Source organism: Eumetopias jubatus, unplaced genomic scaffold (genome assembly GCF_037043125.1).
Source record: "Eumetopias jubatus isolate StellerSeaLion01/CBP00866 unplaced genomic scaffold, mEumJub1_p1.0 scaffold_15, whole genome shotgun sequence".
NCBI lineage: Eukaryota > Metazoa > Chordata > Mammalia > Carnivora > Otariidae > Eumetopias > Eumetopias jubatus.
The window spans coordinates 68,044,282-68,069,882 of NW_028274821.1; the positions used below are offsets into that span (position 1 = coordinate 68,044,282).

General features: G+C 37.7%; 1 protein-coding gene across 4 annotated transcripts in view; it reads left to right on the forward strand.

Moving 5' to 3' along the window:
* SLC44A1 (solute carrier family 44 member 1) overlaps nucleotides 1-25,601 on the forward strand; it is a 196,183-nt gene that overhangs the window by 85,211 nt on the left and 85,371 nt on the right. For all 4 annotated transcript variants that reach the window (XM_028108788.2, XM_028108787.2, XM_088018878.1 and 1 more), the window contains 3 exons: nucleotides 5,004-5,140; nucleotides 17,190-17,283; nucleotides 24,651-24,820. In XM_028108788.2, coding sequence (XP_027964589.1) covers nucleotides 5,004-5,140; nucleotides 17,190-17,283; nucleotides 24,651-24,820 — 401 coding nt within the window. The remainder of the gene's footprint in view (nucleotides 1-5,003; nucleotides 5,141-17,189; nucleotides 17,284-24,650; nucleotides 24,821-25,601) is intronic.

The following is a 25,601-nucleotide window of genomic DNA, read 5'->3' on the forward strand; positions in this document are numbered from 1 at the left end:
ACTAGTATCTGTTTTGCCACTTTTTGCTCCAAAAAGCCTTGCCGCAGAGTTGCCATGGCAGCCGGAGGCAGTTTAATGGCCGAGGCTCGGCTCTGGAGCAGCACCGCGGGTGCCCCCGCCGCCCCAGCCTTCCCCTCTCCAGCCTCCCGCCTGGGGGGCTGGTTATGCCAGGGTATCCGTGTGCCGAGACTATTGAAATCACATGCCCTGATGCGGGGGAGCTCTCAGGGCCTTCAGATTCGAGGGATGGCTACTTCTTCCGTCCCCTGTTTCTCCTTGGGCATAAGCCCTTTGATGTCCCATCCCGTAGTCCACCTTACCAAATTATTTGCAGTTCCTTAAATATGCTCTTTCATGCTTCTATCCTTTTATACATGCAGTTTCCTCTGCCCGGAACGCTCCCTTCCCCATCTGTCTGGAAAATTCCTACTCATTTTCAAAACGGGGCTTAGATAACTGCCTCTTGCCCAGTAGCATGCTTCCTCTAACCCCTTATGCTCTGTGCAGAATTCCAAACTGTTTCCTCTGCCCTCTCAACCTTGCCACGTATCACATGATGTGGAAATGACTGTATTTTTGTTTCTTCCTCTCTAGGCTGTAAGTTATTTGCATTTAAAAACTGTTTTTTTTTCTTTGATGAATTTTGTATCCCCAGGCCTAGCCCATGAGTAGATACATAATAAACATTTCGTAGTTTTTGTTGAGTGAATGAAGTGTTTCTGTATCATCCTATGTAATTCTTTTTTTTTTTTTAATATTTTATTTCTTTATTTGAGAGAGAGAGAAAGAACAAGCGGGGGGAGCGGCAGAGGGAAGAGGGAGAAGTAGACTCTCCACTGAGCAGAGAGCCCGATATGGGGCTCAATCCCAGAACTCTGCGATCATGACCTGAGCTGAAGGCAGATGCTTAACCAACTGAGCCACCCAGGCGCCCCCATCCTATGATAATTCTTATCATATCATCCTATGTAAATCTTATCTACACATGGGAACGTAGCATACCACGTAAAGGATGGCACTGTGTGACTGGTCTGTAACTCACTTGCCATTACCTTTATTCTCACTTTCCATTTTAAATTGGAGGGCTAGTGGCGGGAAGAGCAGCTCTTGGGAGTCAGTTCCCCCAGGGTTCAAGGCAGTGTGGTCTTTGGTTGCTTGCCCAACTTGTAAATCTCAGTTCCCTCTTGTTGAATTAGGATGTGTGAGGACAGTGCTGAAGATGCTTGGGGGCCCAAAGTAAATTCTCGGTAAATCTTATATTCTCTACCTTACCCTATCTTCCTTGAAGAAAATGAAAGCAAAATAGAAGTTTAAACCAGTGTGCACCATCTCTGGCATCCTTCTCTGCATCGGCTCACTCCGTGTTCACTGCCCTGCCCTGAGCTCAGCTTCAAAAGTCACCTCTTTCCCGAACTTTCATGCCTTACTGCCTCGTCGTCAACTTTGGTGCATCCGTCCCCATGAGTTTACTGTGTAGATAGACATTATCTTTAGATCTCTCTCCTGTCCTGTCTTTTTGAGGATAAGCTGTATTTCAAGAATTTCGACTGAAAATGAATTTATCTGTTTCTCACCTTCAGTAGTTCCCAGGAACCATCTCGGCTATAATATATACTTATACGCCTTACCTGCTCTCCTCTTGGTGTTCGCTTTACAGTTCAGTCTTTAGCATGTTTCGCCATTCCTCTAACTTCAGAGTTCAAAGCTCGCTTAGGTCATTTTGCAGTCCTCTTTGCAAATGTGTTCTTGATACCATGTGATGATGCCGCATGCCTGTCGGATATGCCAATGCCCACAGGTGTCTGGGCTGTTCAGGGTGTGAAAGTCTTTTTCTCTTTTTGTGTTTCTCCCTACTTTCATTCCCACTTTTGGTATTTTATTCCTTCCTGCTCCTCTACAGGATGTGAAACTTAAAGCTGTTTTTAAGTTGTTAGAAGGTCTAGTAGAAGACTCATTGAGGATAGCGATGAAAATTTGCTTTTCACCCCAGTTTATTGCTTATCTGTGACAGTGGTTCTCCACCTTAAAAGGATGGAGCATGGGAGCCAGGGTGTGTAATCACAAATCCATGTGCCCCAACCCCTTCCCAACCATTTACCCAGTGGCAGAGTCAAGGTAGGCTGTTTTTGAGAAACCTTTTTAAAATGTTTTAGAGCCTCCTACCTGGTATCTTTCGCCTTCTCGGTTAAAAAAAAAAAAAAAAAAACCACTTATCCATAGATTTGTTAGTTAAAATAACCTGGCCTGCCAGTGTCATGCTTATTTCAGAGTTGGGTATTTGTTTCATTCCAAAAAAATGAAATTGGCAAATACAGTTCATTTTGTTTGAAGTGAAAACTGAAACTAATGTAAGGATTTATTTACCTGGCTAGAGGCATTTTTAAATCAAAAGGCAAGAAAGTGCAGTTTTAATGAATCATAAATTTGTCTGTTTGACACATGCACTTTTCCTACTCTGTAAATATTCAGTTAAATGCCATTTAGTTAAAATTTAATTACTTACAAACATGTTGCCATGGATTGAACGAACTTCAGGATGGTAGAAACAATATTCAGAGTTAATATAGAACAGTTACAATGATTTATTATCTTGTAGGAAACATTTTGGGACTAGAGCAGGTTGGACAGAGGGTGAAACTCCGAATCAGAAGGACTAGGTTTGAATTCATGCTCTGGCGTCTACTAGCTCTCTTGGGCCACGTAGTTAGTTCCTGGGGGCCTCAATTTTGTCCTCTGTGGAATGGTAATGGCCTCTAGCTCATAAAGTTGTTGTGAGGATCAAATAAAGTCACGAATGTGCAGTTTTATAGATAAGGAAACTGAGGCTCAGAGGGATAAATATATTCCCCAAGGTCAGAAAACTACTAAGAAAGAGACCAAGAAAGCAGGCTCAAGATGGGTCTGACCCAGGCTTGGTACAAGGCTGCTGCCCAGTCACTAGGATAAATCAAGAGTGTGCTTTAAGATGCAGAAGAAGCTGGAAATATAGTGAGGACATTTTTGGCCTTGGAGGGGGCAGAATCCTGCAGGACAATCAGACAAGGTATCTGTTCTCAGCAGGCTGTGAAAGGCAGTGTCACTCATCCAAGGCCCCAGAAGCCTCTGGCTTTCTCCTTTTCCTGGAGCCCATTTTTCTATTGTCCTGTGATTTCTCCACGTATTTCTCCAGGCATTGCTCATCACTTAGAACTGTGCACTTAATTCCTCTCCCCGCCCCAGCTCCACTGCCCCCCACTGCTCACCCCCACAAAAACAGACAACAGGATTGTTGTGAGGATTGTGTGATAAGTGAGTTGATATGTGTAAAAGGTTTATTAATGCAGCATCTGGTACGTAGTAGGTACTCAATAAATGTTGGCTACCATTATTTTTATGGGTAGTGTTAACAGTATCCATGGTTAGTGGTGGTAAATGATTCCAAGTTTTTATGACACTTTCCTCAAGGCCCTGGGTGTGCCCTGCCCTGGGGCTGGCTTTGTGCCAGTCCTTGCACAGAGCCCCAGGCAGGGCATGCTCACTCCCATACAAGGACAGATAGAGGGAGCGTCAGCAAGGGGGCACTTGTTTCTACACAAAGGTGGTTGGAGAGTTTTCTCCAGGTTCTTGTTCCCGGCCATCAGGCACAGGAGCCGTCTGAATTCCACTTCCAAATAACACCTTTCTGCTTGGCATCTTTTCTTCCTTTTATCTATGCAGAACATGAATGGTATTGGAGTCACTAACACAGTTATAAAATATTTTTTTTTTTTTTAGTTTGGTGGTTGGTAGCTCATCCCTGACCTCCGTGCTGAGTTCCTGGTCCCCAGCTCCTCTGCAGTGTGCAATATTACTCCACCTGCAAAGGCCTCTCAGGTCCCCCTCCCCTTGATATTCATACTTTGTTTTTTCTATTGAATTTTTTTTCCAGTATCCTTTTATATTGTCCATCCCAGCATATGCATTGACTTGATCTTTTTTCTTTTCTTCTTTTTTTTTTTTTTAAGATTTTATTTATTTATGTGAGAGAGTCAGAGAGAGACAGAGAGCACGAGCAAGGGGGAAGGGGCAGAGGGAGAGTGAGAAGCAGGCTCTCTGCTGAGCAGGGAGCCAGATGATGTGGAGCTCGATCCCAGGACCCTGGGATCATGACCTGAGCTGAAGGGAGATGCTTAACCTACTGAGCCACCCTACTTTTTAACATTAAAAAAAAAAGTTTGTTTCAGTGTAATCTGATTAATCTTTCCTTTTCTAAAATATGAATGTATCTAGGATACAAAGGGGATAATTTAAGATTTGGGCGTTACTTTGTTGATATGTAATGGACCTTTTAATAAACAATATTTACTGTAGTTATCTCAATTCAAAAGTTATTTACATTTCTAGAAAATGAGAATTCTGAAAAGTGAAAGAAAGAGATTAAAATCACTTTATTCTGATATCCAGAGATGACTGTAGTTAAAATGTTGGTGTATTTCCCTTAGTCTCCATTCAACTTTATATGTTCAATTTTATACAATTTTACAATTCATTTTTATAAATATATATTCATTAGCAAAAGTTTATATATTTATTTTTATAATTTTATATTTTGTATATAATTATATTTTTATTACTAAAGTTTATGTATAAACTACAATTCATGTTATATAACACTCTTGGGATAGTCTAGTAATTTTTAGGGCACAAGTTTGGCAAAAAATAAAATAATTATTTAAAAAAAACTAAAGTAATTTCTAATTATAAAGTATACATTACAAAAATTTAAATATTGGAAAAATACATCATGACAAATGTGAGTCCTATAGTTCCTCTAGTCACCACTGTTCACGGTACATTTACAAGCAATTAATTAAAAAGAAAATCTGTGATTAGATTTGTGAAACATCTGTTCATCTTTGATAAAATCTGTGAAGGAGTATAGAATAGAATAGATGTTCTTTGCTTTTAGGCTTTAGTCAAATTAGGCCGTGAACCAGAATGTGTTCTTGTGAAATAACATCTCGATATTTTTCTCCATGCTTTAGGTATGTGTTCTTTTTGGATCCATGCAATCTGGACTTGATAAACCGGAAGATCAAGTCCATAGCACTGTGTGTAACAGCATGTCCAAGACAAGAACTGAAAACCCTAAGTGAGGTTCAGAAGTTTGCAGAGATGAATGGTGAGACACGAGGCCATCCGAGTCCTCACCCCGGTCACTCACTCTCACTGTTAAATATTGTGTGTTTGCTTTCCAATATAACTAGTGTTAAAGAAATCATCAAAGAACCTTAAAAAGAGAAAGAGAATTGAAAGTGCTTTTGGACTTCCTTGGTGGAAAGGATGATAGTCACCTGGGGAGCTTGTTAAAACTCCAGATGCCTAGGTTCTACCCAGGGAAATTCTGACTGAGTAGGTCTTTGGGTTCAAGAAATTTTTTTTTTTTTTTTTACAAATGTCTCAGGTGATTTTGATGTAGCCTCTTTGTGCATTTGGGAATGACTAGACTACTCTTTGTGAAATTGGTTTTTTTCTTTTTCTCTTCCTAAGTATTGATTAAAAGTATCTCAATTAGCGTATTTTATTTTTATCCCTGGATAACAATGTAATATATGTTCTTATAGTAGAAATTTGAAAAATTCAGGAAAAGGAACATGAAGTAAAAACCAAAATTCTACCATCTTTCAATTGTGTTGGTTTGTTTAGCTTTTTTAAATTTAATACTGTCTCATAAGAATTTTTCTAAGGGTAAAGTTTTGAGAAACTCTGAGGTTAAACATACGGGAATTAGCTGAGAAAACAAACAATCAATTTCCTGACCTCTGACTCCATTCCCTTGGGTTTCTCATTTCCAGGTGCTATCCTCAGCTCTCTTCAGAGAATTTTATTTTTAACCTCTCTTCGTGGAGGGCCACAAACTGCTAGCCTGTGTTTTTGAACTTCCATGAGGTTTCATGTTTGTATTTTGTGTGTTGGAGTCCCCAGGGCTGCCTTAGCCCTGCCTGGATTTACAGGCTAGTTCCGGTTCCTTGGAACAATGACTGACTCATGCATCCACCCAGGATGACTTCTAGCTGGGTAAAGAAACAGCTTGGGAACATAGCTGCACGCACACCTCCACATGACTCCAGACTCTTCCCGAGTGGTTGCTGGCCTTTTGAGGGCAGAAGGACCGCATCCTTCAAGACTGGCCGTATCCCTCTCCCTGTCCTCTCACTTCATGCCCTCCGCGTGAGATGGTGGGAAGAGCATGAGATTAATGTGACCCTGGATTCTAAATCTGCTGCCACCCCACTAGCTGGCTCTGTAATGAGGGACAGAAGGTGTAGCCTTTCTGAACTAGATTTCCTCATCTGAAAAAAAAAGTGAATTAAAAATAATGCCTCCTTCATAGGTGGTTGTGAGGATTAAATGAGATGATGCATGAATCCTTGGTACTTTGTGGGCACTGAATAAAGAGGTACCAGCTACCCTTCAAGAGCTCATTTTTTATTCCCACATGATATCCTTACCTGTATTGATTTGGTGAGTCTAATACTAGAACTGTTGGCCTTGTCATTATCAGGTTTCTTAGGGAGAAATGAATTATCCCTTATGGGTTTTTCTAAAATCTTAGACAGGGTGAGCATACACATTGGGAGGTGGTAGTGTTGAGTCCTTAAGAGTATAGGCTCTGGAACCAGATTATCTTGGTTCAAATGTTGGTCCTACCACTTGTTAGCCATGAGACCCTGGGCAAGTTACTTGATCGCTAGATGCCTCAGCTTCCCCATTTATAAAGGGGATAATATTTGTACGAAAACTATTTCATAGGTTGTTACAAGGACCTCATACATGAAAAATGCTTAGAAGAGAGTCTGGCAAAGAGTAAATTGCTAAAAATATAAAAGTATTGGTTATTGCTGTTACATTACTACTATTAATGTTATTATTCCCCCAATGGAATGTAATAGTCTTCCTGCCTGCAGTCTCTCTCTACTTCTAGCCCTTACATACTGCTGCTGTATTAATATTGCTAGAGCTTCAATCATATTAATCCCTTACTCAGAAGTCATCAGGGGTAAAAAATAAAATAAAATAAAATAAAATAAAATAAATAAAAAATAAAACACTGTATGTCTTACTTTGGCATTCAAAGCTAGGATCTAGTGTCAAAATATCTTCTAACATGTTTTCTTGAACCCACTGGGTGTGAGTCTTGGTCCCTTGAACCTGACATGTCATCTGGAGGGCCAGAGGAGAGTTAGTTCCTTGTCGGCTGTATTGCCTGCTGTGATCTGCTGGGGAGAAATGCCCCATGCTGCCCTGCTGGTATGTTTATTTCCAGGCCATTATCCTTCTAAGTGATTATTATACTGAGTATGGCCTATTAAGGCCAGTTTATAAGACCTTTCTGGTGAGTTTTGCAGCTTTGTTTTTTTCATAGTGTCTTACACAAAACAGGTGTTCAAGAATATTAACGAATAAATATTATTCCAGAAAATAGACTTCTTAAATTGGTGCCTAACTACACAGGCACTCTTAGGCTTTTGAGGCAGCTGTTTGCAAAATAAGTCAACGTGTTAAGCATAAAAAAAAGTATTAATAATGGCAGCATCAAGAAGCACAGCAGTGGAGGATAGGATAAATATTTTAAAAAGCAATAGAAAAACTATGAAATTATAATAGAGAAGGGAGCCTTTGGTGGAGGGACCTAAATACCTTTATTTTAATCGCAACCCTAAGTTGAAAATTCTGACTTTCTCAAAAAAAAAAAATCTATATTGTTCTTTGGATTAGTGCCTTAATACTGGACCTGGTAAAATTTAATTCCAACATTGTTCTTGTCACTGAGAGAATTCTTTGTCTGTTTTTTTGCATTCTTTCTTCCTCTTTTGTCTTTCCATCATTTGAGGTGCATAATGATTTGGAAGGAGCAGATGATTTTAAGTTTAAGTGGGAAATTTCCAAACCTCTAAGAGAGAGTTGTTCAAAATCCATGACCGAGTTGGAATGTAAGAGCAAACTATAAACCTCTTAGAAGAAAACATAGGGGAAAACTTCATGACACTAATATTGGCAATAATTTCTTGGATATGAACCAAAAGCACAGTCAACAAAAGAAAAAGAATAGATAAATTGGACTACATCAAAATTTAAAACTAATGTGCATCCAAGGACACAGCAGAGTGAAAAGGTAACCCATAGAATAGGAGAAAAAAGATTTGAAAATCATGTATCCGATAAAGGGTTAATACCCAGAATATATAAAGAATTCCTACAACTGAAGGAAAAAAAACAACAGCAACCCAATTAAAAATGGCTAAAGGACTTGAATAGACATTTCTTCAAAGAAGATACATGATGGGCCAATAATGACATGAAAAGATGCTCAATCTACTAATCATACGGGAAATGCAAATATAAACCACAGTGAGATACCACCTTATACCCATTAGGACAACTTCTACAGAGGAAAATCCAAACATCACAAAACAGAAAATAACAAATGTTGGTGAAGTTATGGATAAATGGGAATCTTTGGGCATCGTTAGCAGGAATATAGAATTGTATGTCCGCTGTGGAAAAGAGATTGGGGTTTCCTTGAAAAATCAAAACTAGAATTACCACAGAGGATTTTTAGGGCAATGAAAATACTTTGTATGATACTATGATGATTGATTCTTGTCATTATACATTTGTCCATGCCCATAAGACTAGGGACTTTGGGTGATTATGATGTGTTAATGTAGGCTCATCAGTGGTATCAAATGTACCACTCTGATGGGGAGGTTTTAATGGAGGAGGCTATGCATGTGTGGGGGCAGGAAGTATGTGGGAAACCTTTGTAGCTTCCTCTCTATTTTGTTGTGAACCTTAAAACTCTTTTAGAAAGTCTTATAGAAGGTAGATTACCATATGAGCCAACAATCCCACTTTTTTTTTTTAAGATTTTATTTATTTATTTGAAAGAGAGACAGTGAGACAGGGAACATAAGCAGAGGGAATGGGAGAGGGAGAAGCAGGCTTCCTGCAGAGCAGGGAGCCCGATGCGGGGCTCGATCCCGGGACCCTGGGATCATAACCGGAGCCAAAAGCAGACGCTTAACAACTGAGCCACCCAGGCGTCTCTGACAATTCCACTTTTAAGTATATATCCAAAAGAATTGATTACAGGATTTCAGAGAGATATTTGCAAACTCATGTTCATTGTAGCATTATTTATAATAGCTGAGAGATGAGAGCAACCTAAATGTCCAATGATGGATGAATGGATAAAGAAAACATGGTATATACCCACAATGGAATATTAGCCTTGAAAAACAAGGAAATCGTGTCATACGCTACAACATAGATGAAACTTGAAGTCGTTATCCTAGGTGAAATAGGCCAGTAATAGAAAGATAGGGCGATGGTTTCTACCAGCTATAGAATCTCAGTTTTGCAGTATGAAAATATGCCTAGGTGGCTTAGTCAGTTAAGCATCTGCTTTCGGCTCAGGTCATGATCCCAGGGTCCTGGGATCGAGCCCCACGTCGGGCTCCCTGTTCAGCGAGGAGTCAGCTTCTCTCTCTCTGCTGCTCCCCCTGCTTGTGCTTTCTCACTTTCTCTGTCAAATAAATAAATAAAATCTTTTAAAAAAAATATAAGGTAAAATAACATTTTACTTACCAGACTAAAAAGGTAATATAAATCGTTTTCAAAGAGTTTTAAGTTTCCATGACAACATCTGAAAGGGCTTTTTAGCACTTACAACTATCCACTTGTGTGAACTTTTATTACCTTCACAAATTATTTAAAATCTTTATAAGGGAAAGCTTTTAGGTGCCTATAATAACGTTTGTAAGAAATGCATTTATTAAGCAAAAAATATTTCCTCAACTCTTTCTTTTAGAGAAGAAAGAGGAGTGTTTTCTTGGACACTGAAGTTTGTAGAACACCTCTGTCCAATGTGTCTGACTAGAATAGAAAATTTAGAAGTTAACAGCTGGACCTGAGATGGTTAGGAAGAGATGCTGCCATATTTTAAAGAGCTTTAAAAGGCAAGCAGAAGAATTTAGACAAATGTAAAAGTCTAAGTTCTGGTACATGAGTTGGGTGGGAGGTGGACCAAGCATACACTTTATTATTATTATGGTTCGTCATTTTTATATGATACAAATATAAATATGCTAGAGAATAAACTAAAAATTGCCCTTTAAAAATTAAAATTGCTAAGTACCGTAAGGACTCAGTACCCAACTTTTTTGGTTCGTTGTTTATCATTTTCCTGAGTAGTGCTTGAATTTCCTGTGGGGTGGCATCATGCTCTTCAATTCTGAATATCCAAGCCCTAGTACAGGACCCCACATAGTAGCTATTCATGTGTTTTGAAAGAACAATGGATTGGACTTCTCTTTCTCTCTCTCTCTTTTTTCAATTATTTTATTTATTTATTTGAGAGAGAGAGAGAGAGAGAGAGCATGGGTGTGGCAGAGGCAGAGGGAGAAGCAGACTCCCCGCTGAGCAGGGATTTCCCAGGCGGGGCTCCATCCCAGGACCACCTGAGCCACCCAGGTGCCCCCGGACTTTCCTCTTCATCTCTCTCAGCACTTAGTAATTTCTCATTCTCTCAGCACACTTTATCCTTTGCTCAATTCTGAATCTGTGTCAGTTGCCACCAGCTGGTAAAATGTTTAGCTTCATTCTAACCAGAATTGATGTGAACCTTTGGTCGCCATCTTTCTCGTCTCTCAGTAATTCATTTTAGTCATTCATTTATCTCTCCATCCTATCCACGTGATTATTCATGACCTTTTTTTTTTCCTAAGCCCTCTTGTTTTTCCTCTTTCCTCACCTTATGCCCTACAGAGAAAACTGAAATCATCGACTGGGAGCCCTCCCCTGAGTTATTTTCAGCAGAGCACGAATTCCATCTTACTCTAATTTTACTTACCTCCAGTTTCTGATAAACAGGTTTCCTTCTTACTTTATTATCATTATTCTTGAAAACTCAAATAACGTATCCATTGTACGGGGGAAGAGAACGTCCCTACCTTGGAACTTAACTTCAGCTTTATATGAGATTTTCATCTCAACCCAGCCTGGCCACATCAGGTCGTAGTGCCCGCTGGGACGGTCCCTTCCCTTGCTCTCTCCCCGATCCAAGTTTGGCCCATAGTTCATCCTTCATCTTACTGTACTCTCCCCATTGGTCAGCATGGGCGCCTGAGTCTACTGAATAGATAAATCAGACTTGAGCCCTGCCTTGTTTCACCATACCATTTATTGGTACCTACTTTGTGCCATGCACAGTGCCAGATGCTTTTCATGTCATTTTATTCTTTCCACTTGCAAATCTAAATTCTAAACAGCAGTTTAGAAATAAGAATGACCTGAAAGTTGGGGGCTCACTGCATATTCTCAGTCATTGCTAATATTTTACATGGAATACCTTATTATCTTTTGCATTACTCTTATCAAATTTTTATAATATCTAATTTGTTTTCTCTAACACAAAAGTAAAATGGCAGAAATCTTATTTTTCTTGTTTGTGTCCCATTTATAGCATGGAAGAAATCACTCCCACTTGGGAGTGCTTCTTCAGTGCGCTGTATTTTGTGAAAAGTAAGAGCTTTATGAACTACCATGTAGACCATGTTCATACTTTGAGTAGGGCCATGGAGCTGGGTGCTTTCTCGGTGATCATTGTTCTGTCTTTGAAAACCTCGAAAGATGATGTGATATATCAGATAAAATTTATGAATAGAAATAAGCCTTTGATTGTCATTATCTAGGTGTTACGTTTCAAGTTAGTATCAACAGATGACCAGTATTACCCTCTTTCTTACCAGTTAGTAACAATATAACTTAAACCACACAGTTAGTATGGATTCTTTTTGGCACAGTGAATCAAAAGATTGGACTTGATATCATTTACAAATGAATGAAGTGATCAACCCTAGTAACTGCTTTAATTGCCTCCAAGTCAGAAACCAGCAAGGGAACTTGGTTGTGAAGGGGGAACAAAATCCTTACATTTGATAATGCAATTTTAAATAATTCCTTCATTCGACAATTAATTAGCACCCAAGAAATACATGCCAGAGAAACAAAGAAAAGGTACAATTCCCTTTAGGGAGCTTGCATGATAGAAGACAAACTTTTCATTGTCCTCCACAATACCTAGAAGTGTTGCACATAGATGTCCAAAATCAATTCACTCTGCAAATATTTATTATGTGCGTCGTATGTGCTGACAGTGGTTGACAGATAATGTCATACCACCAGCTAGTTAATGGGTGCTTCTTGGGAACTACAAATATGTCCATACTTTTTGTTGGTTCCTGGAAATTGAAATTGGGAATTGTATTCTTCCAGCATATGAATATATGTGCTTTCCTAATTGGAGAGAAAGGGGTTAAATTCATTGGACCTCACACAGCAGTGTAATTTGTTTTTTTGTAATGAACACTGTTCTGCATTGGGAGATTTTCTTTTTTATTAACTACAATTTTCTAAATTATGTTTTTTAAGGAATCTTTTCTGTTAATTTAGTGTATCCTACAAATATTGTTGTGATAGGAAACATTTTTGGTTGTCAAAACTGGGTGAAGGGTCAGGGGGAGGGTACTGGAATCTAGTGGCTGGAAACCAAGGGTACTGCTAAACATCCTGCAATGCACAGGACAGCTCCTTACAACCAAGAATTGCCCAGCTCAAAATGTCATAATACCAAGGTCGAGAAATCCAATTTTACATAGTACAATTTGTAGTGAGTGGTGAAAAGCATATAAACATTATGTATAACATGTAACACCAAAGTAAGAGATTCAAAATAGGTTATTTTATTTTTTTTCCAGTCAGGATGTCTGTTGTATTCAACAGATGACTTTTGAGTAGTATCTATGTGCCAGGAGAGAGGGGTCCCACGTATTTTGAAGGCATAAGGTCCCAGTTCTCAAAGAGCTCACTTTCTAAAAACAGAGATGATATGTAAGCTAAAAAAAATTACAAAATGATATGCTAAGTTTTATAATAGACAAAGCAGTAAATAGCTTTGGGTGCATCAGAGAAAGCTTAATGAAGGAGGTGAGGCTTGAGTAGTTTGTAGAAATTCTGCTCAAACTTGAACATTTACTCAGATGGTCGTTAGGAATGGACAGTCCAAGCAGAGGCAACAGTGTGTGAAAAAGCCTTGGTAGCTTGTAAACAGCAAAATTGTAAGTGGTTTATTATGTTCAGATAAGGCTGGAGTTTTAGGTAGAGACCTGCCTTATGAGAGCTTTGAAGCCAAGGACTTTGGAAATGATCCTGAGGGCAGGAGGGTATTACAAGTAAGGACCATTTTACAAAGACCATTTTCAAGGTTGTGTGCAGCATATAGAAAAGAGACCCTTTGGGAGAGTAGTTTGAAGCAATAAGAGATCTTGAAGCTCTGAGATAACATAGAAGGGTCTGATGGTCAGACTTGATAACTTGAATGTCTTGAATGGTATCCAAAGATGATGGATAAAGAAGAAGATACAGGATGACTTCCCATTTCATCTTGGGGATTTTGTGGATGGTGGAGCCATTAACAAGGATAGGAGATAAATGGGAGGCAGAGCAGATTTGGAGAGTCGGTGATAGAAACATCTTTTTCTTCAAACATGTTTTTGAGATATCTGTGGGATGTATGTTTTTTGCCCAGAAGCTTATTGAGTATTTGTCTGATTATAATGATTAGGAATGGCACAGAAGAAGCATTGTGGCCTAGGAGTAAAGAATTTTATTTCTAAATTTGTCAGTGATTGCTTAGAAAGGCCTTGGAAGTATTACTTTTTTCCTCTGTAATGTTTGGAGCATGGTGATGGAAACATACCTCTTAGGGGAGTTCTTATAAGTGATATTGAGCTAAAGAATAAATAATTGAATATTATAAGGCATTTGAAAAATTATGGTAGTTAAACATTCTGGGGACTGTAGCAACTGTTTACCAAGATAAATGTTTATATACCAAAGTTGGCTTCCTAAGATCACTCATTTTGAATACCGTTGGCTGAGTTGCATGGATTGCCTCTGGTGTGGTTTAGATAAGCTTTTGTTTTTGGTTTTAGACTTCATTACTCAAGTATGGTTTTCTCTGCCTTTTGCATTAGAAGAAAAACTTTGTCTTACTCTTTATGACCAAACCTCTTGCGCTAAGTATTGTTTATACACTCACTTAAAAAAAAAGAAAAAAGAAGATGGATAACACCTTAAAAGTGTTCACTGAAAATGCATTAGCTAATAAACGTGAAAAGAGAAACAATTGTAAAATGTTTGCCATTACTGGGTTGTTTTAATGTTCTGCATTGAGGCTTCTCTGTCCATCAGCCCTTTGAGTAGGAAGCAATAGAAATTTCTTCTGATTGTCACTACTAACACATTGTAAAGATCTTTTTCCTTTAATCTATTTAGTACAGGATCTATTTAGTACTGGCCTGTGTCCCAGAATACCATCAGAGATAAGGCTATTATCCTTTCATTGAGCATTATCCTGGGAAAGTATTTATAAAATTGAACTCTGTTGCACCTGCTGACCTCCTTTTTTAAATGAAGAAAGGGTGAGGGTGGAGATTATGTTCGCTGAATTCAGATGGAGCAGTATGCTTGCACTGACACAGTGCTTTAGTTAGGCCCTTTTCATATTGTGCAAATTGATTCCATCTTGCACTCTGAAAGAAAGAAGTTGACAGTTCAGATCAGGAAGTTGATGATCACGTTGGGTGCTCTGCAGTTATTGGCACGGTTGCTGTGTTTTCATGAGCAATTCTATAGTAAGACTCCCAGATATTTCAGGATTAATCTAAAATGTTTGCTTGCCACTGCTGTCATGTTTTCTCTGAAAACCGCTGTAAATAGAATCTAGTGGCATTATCTTCAAAGACGAAAGACTAATTTTAGAAGAGGTAGATATTTAATACTCAGGCTTAACTTAAAAAAATAAGTCATTAACATGGAAAAGAATGTTCGAAAACAATTTCAGAAACTTAGTTTCCTACTGAATCTATCTTAAGAAGTGGAAGAAACTTGAACAGTGCCATGTAACTTTCAAGTATCTCTTTTAAAATATCTTACCTCGTCAGGGGGTGCCTGGGTAGCTCAGTCGGTTAAGCATCCAACTCTTGATTTTGGCTCAGGTCTTGATCTCAAGGTCCTGGGATTGTGCCCTAAATTGGGCTCCCTGCTCAGTGGAGAGTTGGCTTCTCCCTCTCCCTCTGCCCCTCCCCTTTGCGCACTCTGTCTCTGTCTCTGTCTCTCTCAGATAAGTAAATAAATCCTTTTTAAAAAGTACTTTACATTGTCAAATTACTTGAATTATCTTTATATAAAATAGATGCTACATGTATTTTGTAAGTATAATATTTACAGCCCATATATTTAAATACCTAGCAAGTTGGTTGCTGATTTGGGGGCAGCATTACTGAATTAAATGCAGGTTTGTGGCTTTTTAAAAATTCTTTTGGCTGATAGGACAAGATGTAAATGAAATAAAACCATTCTCAAGGTTGTTGTCGTAGCAAATCTTTTTTCTGTATTCCCTTGAAGTTCTTTCACACATCCTCATGTGACATTTCTATAATTAGTTCAATGTTAAAACCTGCCGTTTTCACTTCACATTTTATTTTAAACTTTTTCTGTGGTCATATGGTATGAAAGTCCATTGTTACTATAATATAAACACAAAGCTATTCTATTTCCATTTAATAATAAAGTATTTGACCAAATTAGTAATCTAGTAGGGACTGTAATTAATAAAATATAAACAGGTTACATGATAAAGTGCAGTAGGTCCTCAGCAAAATTGTAAGTAGAGCCTAGGTCTTCTCAGTTAATGATACCTATTGTATGACGAACCTGACAATATTCTAGTTGCTATGTTATAAAATTAGCAAGTCAATAAAATAAGACTTATCAAGGATTTGGTGGACTGCATCCATCTGAATTTTATATATCATTAAGATACATATTAGCCACAGAAACTGAGAAATATGTGGCTGTTTGCATAACCAATCTATGATGGGATTTGAGCTGTTTTAAACTATCTGAAAACTGAGAATCCTTTTATCACTTTGTTCAGTTTATTTGCAATTAATATTTCTTGCCTTTTAAATAAGGAAAAAGTAATGTATTGTCTGAAAGCATATATGCTATATGCAGTCACTTACAATATTTAGTAATGGGAAGCGTAGGAAAGAGGGACAGGCTGTGTAGTTGAGGGTGGGTTTGTAGTCAGGGAGATCTAGGCGTTCAGTCTCAGCTCTGCTGCAGAGTAACTGTGTCATCTTGGGCAAGTTATGTACCGTATCTCTTAGCCTCCATTTCGTCCTCTGTAAAGTAGGCTTAATAACACTTGGTTAATAGTTATAGTAAATACATAATTAATATATATATGGTGTGAGAGGAGTGACCTTCCAAGGGTTCCCAGCATGATGGGAGGAGGGGCAGGCCCTTTGTCTATCCCCAGCCCTCCCGCTGGGGTGAGAAACTTGCGTGGGGGAATAGAACCAGCCTTGGGACTGGGCTGCTCTTGGCCTAACCCTCAGAAGCCCTGGACTGGCCAACATGTGTGGCTTCTTCAGTAGGAGAATTTTGTCATGTTTCTATTGTTCTATTTTTTGGAGACATTCCTGGGCACGGTTTGGTCAGTTACAATGAAAAGTTGACTCTCTTTTTTTTTTTTTTTTTTTTTAAAGATTTTATTTATTTGACAGAGAGAGACACAGCAAGAGAGGGAACACAAGCAGGGGGAATGGGAGAGGGAGAAGCAGGCTTCCCACGGAGCAGGGAGCCCGATGCGGGGCTCGATCCCAGGATGCTGGGATCATGACCTAAGCCAAAGGCAGACGCCCAACGACTGAGCCACCCCAGGTGCCCCTGAGAAGTTGATTCTTTAAAAAAAAAAATACACATCAAAAACTAATGATGTAATGTATGGTGATTAACATAACAATAAAAAATTAAAAAATAAAATACATAGGGCCTGATATATGGCAGACACTCAGTAAAGTTAATTCTAGTACTTTTTGTTATTACCCTTAATGTTATTAATTAAAATTTGTATATAAATTACCTGAGAGGAATCAGTTTTAAATGATTGAGGACTGATCAGATTCTTATTAATTTTATAGTGTTTGAAAGTTATATATGTTGGATTAATATTAACATATAAAATAAATACAGTGAATCAATGAGAGATTTATTGAGGCTCTGTTCTGCTAGCTAACATACACCTTTTCTTTCAACAGGCTCAGCACTATGTAGCTACAACCTAAAGCCTTCTGAATATACTACGTCTTCAAAAGCTTCTGTTCTGTGCCCCAAACTACCAGTTCCAGCGAGGTAAATTTTATTGTATTTTGTTAACTTGTGACTTTTGTTTTTGTAGGTAGATTTTAAACTGTATATATTATCCTGGGGAAAGAGTCACTTGATGATACCTGTTGCTCAGGACCAATACTTTTATAACAAAATTTAAAAAGTAGTATTAGAAATGACAACATGTATTTCATATCTTAAAACACACACACACACACACACACACACACACACACACACACACACACACACACACACACACACACACACACACCCATACACACCCATACACAGAGGCAAACAACTTTTCTCATTCTCAGATTTTAAATTTCTTTTGGGGGCTTACTTTTTTTTTAATACCATAATTTTTAAGTATATATAACTGCTTAATCATTGCAAAATCTACAGCAAAATTAGAAGCCAAGTCTCACAATCTTCAAAGATTCTTTGAAGTTGACCCTAGTAATACTTACTGGGATTATTTTTAATTTACTTTGTAAACTTAAAAAATATGCCAGTGATTATTCTCCACACCTTATTTCAGGCTATATATTTTAGGTACATTCTCTATAATAATACACTGTTTGTCATATCTTATCCAAGGTCTTATTCAACAAACATTGATTATTTCAGTACCTACTGCATCTAATGGATACAAAGAAGAGACAGGACATATTCTTTGTTTGGGAGGATCTCACAGTAGTTACAAGTAAAGCCAACTTTAAAATTATAAATAGGTTTTTTAACGAGGAAATAAATTTGCAAGCATTGTAGAATATATCCTCAGAATTAGGTGCATAGGATTTGGAGCATGTCTGATCTTGAGAATCTTAAGTGTGCATCAGCCAGGTATGACATGAGTCAACTTCGCCAGGAATACTGAATTGAAGCCACTTTTATTATATCTTGGTGTATTGTAGCAAGCTACTGATTAAAATTTTGAGACTGATCTTATGTGTGCTTTCCTTTGGCTTGCTTATGGGTGTGACTTGTGCTTTATTAACTTGAATGAAATTTGAAATTTTCTGTTGAAAAGTAGATAAAGGATCTCTCAGTTTAATTGATGTCCAGCTCTTTTAGTCTTGTTAAGTTGCTATTGAAATGAAAATGTAAAGCCTATGGAAATGAAAATAAAGAGACTGTTTTAAAAGATAGGAAGTAGGACCTTTAAATTAGGGGCTTAGACCGATAGGTAGAGAGACCCCATTTGTGACCGTTGAGAATATTAGGGAGGCTGTAACAGTAAAGAAAAGGAGGTCCTTTGCATAGAGTTGTTGGAGAAAATTTATCAGTGTAAAGACAAGAAAGGCTCTGTCCTCTTATCTCCTGTTTTAAATGTATACTGTGAGTATAGAGTCATATTTTAAGGCATAAATATATTACAGAAAGATAACCAGAGAGCCCTGATGTGAGGATGAGGTTGCTCTGTACCTGTGTTATATGGGTGGGGCAGGGGTCGGGTAAATCCTCCTTCACCTCTGACCTCTGACCCCACCACGTTGAGGGCTGCCTGTTCCTGGTTATCTGTCTCAGGTGTTCCGTTCTTGGCCGTACAGAGCTCACACATCTCACATACAGTGCCCTGAGGAGCATTCACTAGAAGATGAAACATAGTATTAGGGGCTTGAGTTTTAGACATGGAGAGACTTGGCTTCTAACAAGGTCATGCACTAATGTCTCAGTTATCTAAGATGCCATGATGACCCTAAACCATCTGAAAACTGACTGTGTACTATGTTTATACTTTATTTAAAGATGCTCAGGTTGGGGGCGCCTGGGTGGCTCAGTCGTTAAGCATCTGCCTTCAGCTCAGGTCGTGATCCCAGGGTCCTGGGCTTGAGCCCCACATCGGGCTCCCTGCTCCGTGGGAAGCCTGCTTCTCCCTCTCCCACTCCCCCTGCTTGTGTTCCTGCTCTTGCTGTCTCTCACTCTGTCAAATAAATAAATGAACTCTTAAAAAAAAATTCTTAAAGAAAAGATCCTCAGGTTTTACTTAGTTTAGTACCTCACAGTCTAAGTATCTTATCACTTTTATCTGAACTCAGCCTGTTGGAAAGTAAAAAAAAAAAGAAGTAACAGTTGATAGAAGGAAATCAAATCAGGACCTGGTAAATAGCATCATTTAGCCTTTGGCAAGCAAAGTGCAAAGATCAGAAAATTTGTTTAATAAAAAACTTGGGGGCAATAACCACATTCTGCACCTCGTATTAGATACAACATTTTCAAAGATGAGTAAGATCTAGTCTCTGTCCTTAAAAAAAAAAATACGGACTGGTTTTGGTGATTTTTTTGTATACACCAAAAGATGGGCACTAGGGAAAGCTATGATGCAGGCAAATGGCCCTTAGCATCATTCACATCTCTTTGACTTTCCTCCTGGGAGCACCCTAGTGGGACTTTTCAAAAGAGCTGCTGTACTTTGAGTCCAGATAGGTCTGTGGGTGAATTCTGTGTCACCACCTTCTCTTTGTCAGCTTGAGCAAGTCTCTTCCCCTCTCTGTGAACCAAGTGTCCTCACATGTAAAATGGCAATATTAATACCTTTGTCATGGAATTGTTGTAAGAATTAAATAAGGGCATATGTTTTAAGCATCCATTATTATGCTTGGCATCTGGCTTAGGGAGTAGTATTTCTCTCAACCTCTAGAGCCTCCCATATCACCCTTAACTTTCCTGGGTACCTGGGCACCTTCTGCCATTGAAAAGCGATGCCTATTCCTTGGAGAAAAGCAATTGTAAACTAATTTGCAGTAAAACACTACGTAATTGCCAAATGCTTACTATTTCTAAGAGCTTTTGAATTTTAAAAGCAAATGCCTAGAAAGGGCCATGTTTTATACAAATTTGTAACTATTGTTGACATGCTGAAGGTGGTAGCCATAGGGAGACTAGCCCTTATACCTAAAATGCTTAAAGGTTTAGGTATAGCTAAAGAAAACTGCAGTAGTAGAAACAGATTACATAAATTCAGTTAATTCACCAAACGTTTATTATGATATTTCTGGATGCCAGAAAGGATATTAGGTATTGGGGAATTAATAGCATGATATGTAAATGAGAAACTAATAGCCAAGAAAAAAGTGTTATCTATCCATATTTTTAAAATGGGTTCAGTGTAAATTAACATTTACAAATCATCTATTGTGTTCCAGCCACCGTATTAAGCTTCTCATGTGTATTCTTATTTAATCTTCACAAAAGCCTATAAGGATATAGTTCCTAATTTATAGATGAGGACATAGAAGATAAGAGAAGTTAAATGAGTTGTGCAAAGTCATACAATTAATTGTTGGGAATCAGAATTTTAATTTAAGATCTTATAATATCTATACCACAGTTTTATACTGATATGAAAGCTATCTCGTTATATCCATGGGATGAGGTGAGTTTAGGGTCCTCCTACTCTGCCATCTTCCCCAAGACAAAGTCCTATACCACAGTTAGTTTAAAAAAAAAAAAGGTGGGAGCACCCGACTGGTTCAGTTGGTAAAGAGCATGTGACTCTTAATCTCAGGGTCATGAGTTCAAGCCCCACACTGGGCATGGAGCCTACTTAAAAAAAAAAAAAATTAAGAATTAAAAATTAAAAATTAAAAAAAAGTACAGGAAGGAAAAAAAAGAGTACAGGAAGGAAAGGAGAGAAAATAAATAAAATGAAATGTATGAAAAACCACAGAGTATTGCCATTAGATTCTTGATTTATTTCCTGCATTTTCTGTGCTATAGAGATACTGCTAAAATCCTTTATTATTATTCTTTCTTAAATAAAACTTTTCATTAGAAATCATGTGTAAGCTTACCTATAACCTGAAGTTTTAAGATAATTGTGTGAGATGCAAACTCCTGTCTTCTCTTATGAAGGCATATGAATAAGAGATAGTAGGCATTGTTTGTCATCAGACTTTGAGGGAGGGGAGCTCATTAACTGTGATAGTCTGGACTTAAGGCAAATGGACAGAATGTTTGCCATGGTAAGATACAATTTCCCTCTGAGTGGCTAATTTTTAAAAATCTTTAAGACTCATTATAAATTCATTTTGTTCTTGTTGACTAATGTTTCAATAATGTGAAACAGCATCAGTTGCTAATGGGACTACATTGACTTCTTAAAGATTCGATATTCTGTGGGTTTCAAAAGGTAGAAAAAGTTGCTATGAATAGAATTCTTTATGCTTGTCCTCTTGATTAAAAAGTACAGAGTGTGTCACTTAGGTTAGACACTAAAGTAGAAAAGATCTCACATACAAGGTTCTCAGAAGTATTCTTTTCTGAGAGATATATGAAATCAGCTAACTCAAATTCATTATATATCACATAGGACTTCAGTGGTAAAATATAAAACAAACCATTTCAATCCCATGATTACTTAGATTTTTTAATAAGAAAGTCATTTGAGTATTAAAAACTCATGGCTGGTTAAGTTGTTTTTGTTCAGGGAACAGTAGAGGAAAATAATGACAAGGGAGTGTAGTACTTTTTACTTTAAAACGAACTCTTTAACTTTGGTTTTTACTACTGTGTCCAAATACTGTCTTTTATTTTCCTTCTATTTCTGATATTCCTTACCACTAAGAGCAGATTTTCACCATTTTGACCAGCAGCTAAACAATATAATCAGTCTGTGCTAATTTTATACCTTCAAATTTAGAGCTGTCAGGTTTTTTTTTAACTGACATAGATTAAATTTTAAGGTAAGGAACCGTTGTTACTTTGCTTCAGTTCTTTGAAGGAGACTTGTGAAATTACTCTTTCCAATTAGCCAAGTGTTTAGGTATAGTATAAAATTGACTTGAAAGGGTAAGAGAGCAGATATTACTCAGCATTAACTCTTAAATAGAAATGAAATGTTCGAATTTTAAGAATATAATCCTTCCCTTTCAGCCATTTATCCTCATTATAAGTCTGAAAAGCAGAAAAACATGAATGCTGCTGGACATGCTGCTCCTATTAATTTAGAATCACTGACTTTTGGCTGGGCTCTATTACTATTTATTATTATCATTATTACTCCTACTGTTTGAGCTAACAGATGGAGACACATGCAACTGTGTAATGTTAGGAGGATCACCCAGGGCTTTTGAACTTGTCCAGTTTTGTTTTCTGTTACAACAGGCCCTACTCTCTTTTGGAAATGATGCGTACTTCTCTTCAAGTCTAAAACTATAGCAGCATCCTGCTAGGATATGGGAGGTAGAGTTGGAGCTCCCACTGGACAGAGGATAAGGTTCACTTATGGTTATATGACAGGAAAAAGGAAACAGAGCAGGGCCAGGAAAATTGGTGGATGTTGAAAGCGAGAAAATGGCATCCGTATCCTTAAGGTAGATATATTTTATGTTCAAGGTTGGAGGCAGGTGAGCTAAACAGAGGCTGCACCAGAAATGATAGGGTAATAAGTAAAGCAGATGAAGATACAGATACAGGCTTTAGTTACCTTAGTCAGGAACATTAACCTGGCCAGGGACATTACCTAGTTAGATCGCATCAGGAAGAAAAACAGTTGTAGGTCACAGCAGAGGTTTCTGTCCCAAATTAGCCACCGTTGACTATGAACTTATGGTTAATTCTTTTGATTCTTTCCTGTAATATTTCTGACTAAATCCATTTCACTGAAAGGTATTCTATAATTTAATAGCTTTTTATATCACTAGTGAAACAACTTTGGTCAAAAACAATGACTTGCATCCCTTTAATTTAAGCATTGCTCAGAATGCTCTGACTTTCTGCAGTTTCTGACAAAATATCAAATCCTGGGCATTAACTTTCACCAGTGCCATTTTGGAGGTTCACACAAATACACCCACAAGTCACAAGAGATACTTCTTTTTTAAGTGAACATTCATGTCATAGTGTCACGTCATTATTTTGGAATACATTTTACTGAAGCATAACTAAGGTAAGACTAGATCTTTATTATTATTATTTTATTGTTCCATGAAGTTAACAGCATGGAAGATGTTGCCTATTCTTACTCCCATTGGTGCTCATTTACCAGCATTTAAGGAAAATCAATACATGGTACATTTATATTTTTATTTGAAAAGAAATATTTTTGTTGTTTTTTCGAGGAATGAAACAAAGATAGTGTTTTGCTTCAGGTCATACAAACTGCTTTCCTGAGGTCAGAAACCTTGGAAGTTGGTATTTAGTCATATATTCTTATCCATGAATTTGACCCAAATACAGTGCCAACCAAGAATGAGCGCACACTTACCTTATTGCCATCAATAGTGTTATGTTAGAGCTATGACTGATGGTTCTACAAATAATTCTAAAAATATGAGATTTATGTTAGCGATGGCAGCCTTTAACTTAATGCACATAGATGTGTGTATCTGTGTATGGACAGACATACAGACTCTCTTAGAATCCATACAAATCACAACTGAGGGCATGTTCATAGAGCTTTTTTAGAATCTCTCATTGATCAGATGTATACCATATTCTCAGAGGCTAAAATAGAATATGTTAATAACAAACCAGAGCTATGTCTCTGTTCACACATAGCTGTGTTCCTTCACAAGAAGAGCTGTGGTTAGTATAAACCTGATATAACTGATGACCTCATTTTTTGGACACAATCTTATAATCATAATGACATATAAAAAGAAAACAGTGCAGAATCTCATGACCCTGACAAATCAGAGATTTTTCATTTACTTCTATTTTTTTCTGTTCTCATGTTTATGATGGCAACCATCACATTAGATGCAAATTTTTGTTTCTTTCCCCTTGCACTATTACCTCCTAAGTGTTTCCATACATTAGTATCCATGGTTATTGTTTTAAACAGCCGCATATTATACTGTATGTTGATGTCTTGGCATGATCAATTGATAGGAGAGTTAATAAGCTTGTGCCCCAAACACCTTTTCTTAATGCAAGGTTTATGTATGCTGTTCTGATAGAGGCAACATTTTATTCACGGTGGCACATTTCAAGCAAAAGCATGTGTTTTCTCTTTTTAAATAGCTTCTGGCAAAAATTCATTTTCAGTTCAACAAAGTATATGTTTGTAAGTTCTGTCATCTGCCCATTGACTGATGGATGTACAGGCGGCGGAGTTTAAGTGTTTGCTTTTGCTTTTGGTAGTTCTGTACGTGTGTATGTGCGTGTATATGTGTGTGTGTTTCTTTTCAGAAGGGGAGGGTAATGTCTTCCTTTGGAATATGCACTCCACCCTCTCTCTCCTAAGGCCTGTGGTAAGATTCGCCTCCCTGCCCATGACAGTCATCTTCACGGCATTAAGCTCACACCTCTTAGCCCCCATATGATGTGTGGAGGGTGGAGTGTATTGCAGTCATAATCACCTTTCATTCGTGTGTTTGATGTGGCATTTATATTGAGTAGGAGTAATTTTTTTTCTGATTTTTTTTTTCTTGTATCACCAGTGCACCTATTCCATTCTTCCATCGCTGTGCTCCCGTGAACATTTCCTGCTATGCCAAGTTTGCAGAGGCCCTGATCACCTTTGTCAGTGACAATAGTGTCTTACACAGGCTGATTAGTGGAGTAATGACCAGCAAAGAAATTATATTGGGACTTTGCTTGTTATCACTAGGTAATTGTTTTTCTCATTATTAGCTATTGCATAGTACCGCAGTAGAAGACTGTTCTGTCTTTTAACCAAAATATGAATACAATCGGGATACCTGTAAAATGTTTAACTTCCCATAGCCAAGATAATTGTTTCAGATTATATAGAGTTATAAATATATACATATTTAAATACATATATATATATATATATATATTATATATCTGAAACTTTCTTTTTCTCTCATTGGAGAAAGCGGGTGTTTTCCCAAACTGGTTACTGTCTATGATAACCTTTAATATGACAGCAGGAGGCTTCTTTTAGTAAATCAACACCCCTTTGTTTTTAGTTATGATTCCAGAGGCTTATAAAAAGAGGCCACATGGTCTCTTCTCTATTTCCATCAAAGAGCATAGCTTTATGATAAATTACTTTTGAAATACGTTTTTTTTTCATTGCTACAGTTCATAATACCGTGGTATTGCGGGAAAAGTTAGGAAATCTCCACTTGTTAGCCATCGAGTTTTCTTGTGAATAGATAATATAATCAAATAAATGTGGTTTTCAAGATGTAAACTCCCTATATTATCCTAGAACTATATGTAGCCATGTCACAATCTGTAGATCTTTCTAGTCGGGAGGAATAAACTGTGGTAGGAACCAAGCACCTCTTTCATTATATAAGTAAAATGAGTATTTATGCCTGTTAGCAACAATTATAGTCATTGAGAAGACTAGCTGTATTTCCGTCTTGTCATTAGAGAGTATTTTCTTTTTGCTTAGGTAGTACTTGACTCAATTGAAA